General features: G+C 51.9%; 1 protein-coding gene across 1 annotated transcript; it reads right to left on the bottom strand.

The window, feature by feature from the left end:
- Positions 1-2,676: 2,676 nt before the first annotated feature.
- LOC127325613 (uncharacterized protein At2g39795, mitochondrial-like) lies at positions 2,677-3,883 on the bottom strand. Its single transcript, XM_051352422.1, has 3 exons — positions 3,641-3,883; positions 2,969-3,363; positions 2,677-2,839 (listed from the first exon to the last, which is right to left on the bottom strand). The coding sequence occupies exons 1-3, from the start codon at positions 3,881-3,883 to the stop codon at positions 2,677-2,679; spliced, it is 801 nt and encodes a 266-aa protein (XP_051208382.1).
- Between the last annotated feature and the right edge of the window lie 427 nt (positions 3,884-4,310).

The following is a 4,310-nucleotide window of genomic DNA, read 5'->3' as shown; positions in this document are numbered from 1 at the left end:
GCCCTCAGCAGGCGATACTAAGCGAGGCCACCTCGTCTAAAGTTACCCAAACCTAGTTTTAGTCTATTTATACTAATTTAGCTTATATTTCAAGTAACTTTACTTGGAATTTAGGTTACATTTACGGTGTGCTTAGATTTTAGCTTAGAGTAACAATGTTGTTCTAATTTAGAGTAACTTTGTTGTATGGTATTTAGAGAAACATTATTATTGCACATTATTTGCCACACGGTTCTAATTCATTACTGTATTATTTATCGTATTCCCTAGCAACTAATAATTATTAATTAACTTTTTCTAGAAAATATATTTTCTAAGTAAGATATGTGCTATAATGGAAAAAATATCCTTCTGTCATTTTTCTTAATAGATCATCCTATGATAAGGGGAACCCACATCTTCTCTCTTTCTTATTTCTCTCGTCTCCATCTAAGCAAAATTCTAATGTAGCAACTCTAAGAGATGGCTGACATAGCCCCAGTATACATGCCCCAACTTTTTTTCTTTTGAATGGTGAACGACATCCGGCATCAACGTCATTGAGGCACAATGGGGCAATGGTGGACAGCTGCACCACCAGCAACAGTATGATTTCCTCATAAATTAACCTTAACGATGATACCAACAAAACCCAACTTCTCCAATTTGTAACGGTTATAGTACATCACACACCCTGATCAATTATCAGGTACTATAGATGTTAACAACAATTGCAGATCAGTTACTATGAGACACTAAATTAGAAACGCTGCTCTAACCATGTGCATCCATTTCGAAAAAAAACTCTTACCATGTGCATGTATTGTGTGCAAATATATTAGCAGTGCATAAAAAAAACTTGGAGCTCAACAATCTGGCTGCACTAGTAGAAAATAGACATAACACCGGGTTGTGACGTTGCGGAACCGGTGCAAAGCAATCAACATTAAAGGCTCCCCCTTTAGCACCGGTTGTGATGCGGACCGATGCTAAAGGGGTACCACATGGCAGCGGCCAAGTGCCCGGGCGGGAAGGAGCTTTAGCACCAGTTCGTAACATGAACCGGTGCTAAAAGGTGACCACGTGGCGAGCCCTGGGCGTGGTAGCAGGTTCTGCCGCAGCAGGAAGCCCATGCCTGAGGGCTCCAGCCAGATCTGGGTTTGTGGGCCCAGATCTGGGCCTGGCAGGGTCCGGCCGATATTCCCTTCTGCCGTGACCGGCGTTGAGGCCCTCGGATTCGGGGGTGGCCACATTTGCGAATCTGGCATCCTCGAAGCCCATCTGTGTCGGCGTCCTTCGGGTTCTCGCGGGGGTTCTCGACACTCGGACGATGCACTGGGCGTCGTCCTGGTCGGCTTTTTTGGGATAGGGTTCCTAAGCCGGCGCGTGCTCGCCGGGGTAGGCGGCATGTTCCGTACTGCATCTGCTCGTGCGGTTGTGGTCTCTCCCTCTGATCTATTTGGGTCACGCTGCCGCAGGTGCTGGCGTGCTGGTGTTGGTGCATCCGTCGTGGCGCCGCCGATCCAACGTCGAGCGACGTCTGGTTCCGGGTCTGGCTGGGCTTGGCCAACCAGCTCTTGCGTCCTTCCTGTGGGTGAATCTAGTTGGGGCTAGGTCTTAGTGTGGCTTGGGTTGGAGGTGCGGTTGTGAGCTATGTTTTGTCCGCTCTGCGTCCTCGTGACGGCGACCAGATTTTGACCCGGTGGGATCTAGGCGAAAGCTACGCAAGGCCTTGCCATTGCCGCTGACGGCGTCACCTTTCAGGTGTCGTTCCCTTGTTGAAGGCGTCCCAATGTGGATTCCCCGTTTCGAATTGATGGTTTCCGTCCCTCCGCCTCAACCTGCTAATCTTGGTGGCCCCGCTTCGGGCAACCTTCTCTTGTAGTGTCTTGTGGATCACCCTTTGATCTCTCGCTGGTGTTCCAGCCCTCTCACCTCGTCAGCCTGGCTACTTTTACACGGCCTTGCTGCGGTAGCTGACGGCCCGCCTAGTGCCTTGGGGGGCTTTGCTAGGTCGGCGTCTGGTCGTAGTCTCGGCTGGTGTGCCTATCCCAATGCCAGTGGAAGATGTTGTGTTTCTGGTCTGGACCTAACCCGAGCTCGGGGGTGGTGGTTCGGGGTCTGGGTGAAAGCTTTGCAGGCCCTCGGTCTCTGCCGACGACGATGACGCATTCATGCGCCATGCACCTTCTTGGAGGCGTCGCCGCAAGACCCCCTCACCTTTGGATCCTCAAGTTCTGCTAGGATGGTGGCCCGCCGTCGAGTCCCCCTTGAGCTGTTGTGTTGATGCGGTAGGAGGTTTGTTGGCGTGGACATTGACGTGCTCGCTCCGATGCAACAGATGACAAAGCTCCCTCAACCTGGCTCTTGGCGGCGTTCTCTGTGTTGTCGTTTGTTGTTAGCTTTTCGGTGTGCGTTTCTTATGTGTGTTGTAACTCATGGTGTAACTCCTGGCCGGTTGATGGCTTTGTTAATTCAAAGCCGGGCTCATTTCGAGCCTTCCGTCTAAAAAGGAAGCCCATGCCTCGCCTTTTGAAAAATACTAGAATACCTTCAACTTTAAGTAGGTTTAGCACCATATATATTAGTGTCATAAAAAACAAAGTTGCACGAAAGAGGATCTTATGAAGCATGTATATCACTTGGCTCGGAGTTTTCAAAACACTATTCTGGCTAATCTCATGACATAACAGGTCTTCAGTCTTTCTTGACAAAATCCGACAACTTGGCTAGCCAGAGGAGATACCGGCGTCGGTCCGTGTTGATCATGTGCTCGTGCAAAATCTTTGCGTTCAAGGGAGTGATCCCACGCAACTCCAGGTACTTGTAGAGTTCCTGCTGCAGGTTTTCTTCTAGCTGACTGCATGCACCAGATCAGATCGACAAACAACACTTAACGGTGATTAATGAAAGCTTTCTTAAATTAAAGGAATTAAATTGGCTACATAGCTAGTAATTAGCTAGGTTTAATCTGCATCTTCAGTGTTACCTGAATTCATAAACCTGGTCATCTTCATCGTCCTCTAGAGCAGCCGCAACAACCCCCGGTGTTTGCTGTTTCATGGATATGTCGTCGATTTCGACCCTGTCTGGATAAGCGGTGCAAGAGAATTCGAGGCTTGAGCCATCACCCTTGGAGATGGTGACCGTGAGAGGAACAGTTTGTTCTTGTGGGCTGTTCTCGTCTTGGTCGTCCTGGTCTGAACATGATGATGTGTAGTACCCATCGGAAGACGACGAGACATCCTCCTCATCCTGGTCAAGCGTGGGCATGGAAACCAGGACCTCGATTTGCTCCCCTCTTAAACTTCTCGTAAGAGTAACGTCGGCAAACCCATCCGTTTTGTTGATTTCAAAAGGGAAGTCGCTCGGAATCTCACCGACCTGTTTGTAAGAGGATGAAAAAAAATCAGGGTATCGATCAACAATGACAATGCATGATCATGTTTGCTCTCTTGCACTTAGTAAGAAAACTGTTAATTAAGCATATACGCCAAGAACCTCTACGGACAACGAAATCAATCGTATATACCCAGAGGACGAAGTGGATCAAGGTAACATGTGATCAATCTATTGGCAGGACCAAACGGAGTAGAGGATTAGTCGATTAGAGGACTAGCATATTGAGGAGAAAATTGATCAGCGGGGTAAACGTACGTACCGGGCTGCGGTCGTGGGACTGCAGGGTGGATTGGATGACGCCGACGAGCTCCCCGTCGTGGGTGGCCGTGCGGAGGGCGTCGGCTTTGACGCGGTAGGCGGCGGCCATGGCGCGGTAGGAGGCGGCCTCGGCACGCAGGGCGTCGATGGAAGACGAACTCATCCGCCTTAGCGATGCGGCGGCGGCCGCGGGGCGGAACAGCGCGGAGGCGCGGCGGGCGACGGCGGCAGCGAGGAGAGACATGGCGCGTAGTAGCTCGGAGCGACAACGGAGAAGAATAGGAGGGCTTTAGGTGGGTTTTGTCACGCGAGGGTTATGTTGGCCGGTACCTGTCGTGAAAGCTTAATGTGGTTCCCTCGCGGGCTGCCTCCCGACTCCACTCCTTCCTCCGCGGGCGGTTCCAGCCGCTCCACTCCTGCTGGACGCGCGCCTCTCTTCTGGCCTGCCCCGACTCCGCCACTTGGGCATCGCGGGCCGCCCACCTTCGCCCCCCTGCCGCGTCCTGCGGCCTCCTCCGAGGCGGCGGCGGCTGTGGCCGACGCGGAGGACGTCCAGCCTGTGCGCCCGGACTTCGCGGAGATCTTCATGCCCCCGGCTCACCCCGAGTCTGGGGGCCGCCGCTTCGCCTACGCTTTGATCGTGCCGGCCTCGGACTCGCCGGGACACCTGC

The sequence above is a fragment of the Lolium perenne genome, chromosome 3 (assembly GCF_019359855.2).
Source record: "Lolium perenne isolate Kyuss_39 chromosome 3, Kyuss_2.0, whole genome shotgun sequence".
Taxonomy (NCBI): domain Eukaryota; kingdom Viridiplantae; phylum Streptophyta; class Magnoliopsida; order Poales; family Poaceae; genus Lolium; species Lolium perenne.
The sequence above is the reverse complement of the archived record's forward strand: the minus strand, read 5'-3'. Positions and strand labels throughout refer to the sequence as shown.

Coding starts and splice junctions, on each gene's coding strand:
- LOC127325613 (XM_051352422.1), bottom strand. CDS start 3,883: ATGTCTCTCCTCGCTGCCGCCGTCGCCCGCCGCGCCTCCGCGCTGTTC. Junction 3,364..3,640: donor AGTCCCACGACCGCAGCCCG/GTACGTACGTTT, acceptor TCTTACAAACAG/GTCGGTGAGATTCCGAGCGA. Junction 2,840..2,968: donor GACCAGGTTTATGAATTCAG/GTAACACTGAAG, acceptor TGGTGCATGCAG/TCAGCTAGAAGAAAACCTGC.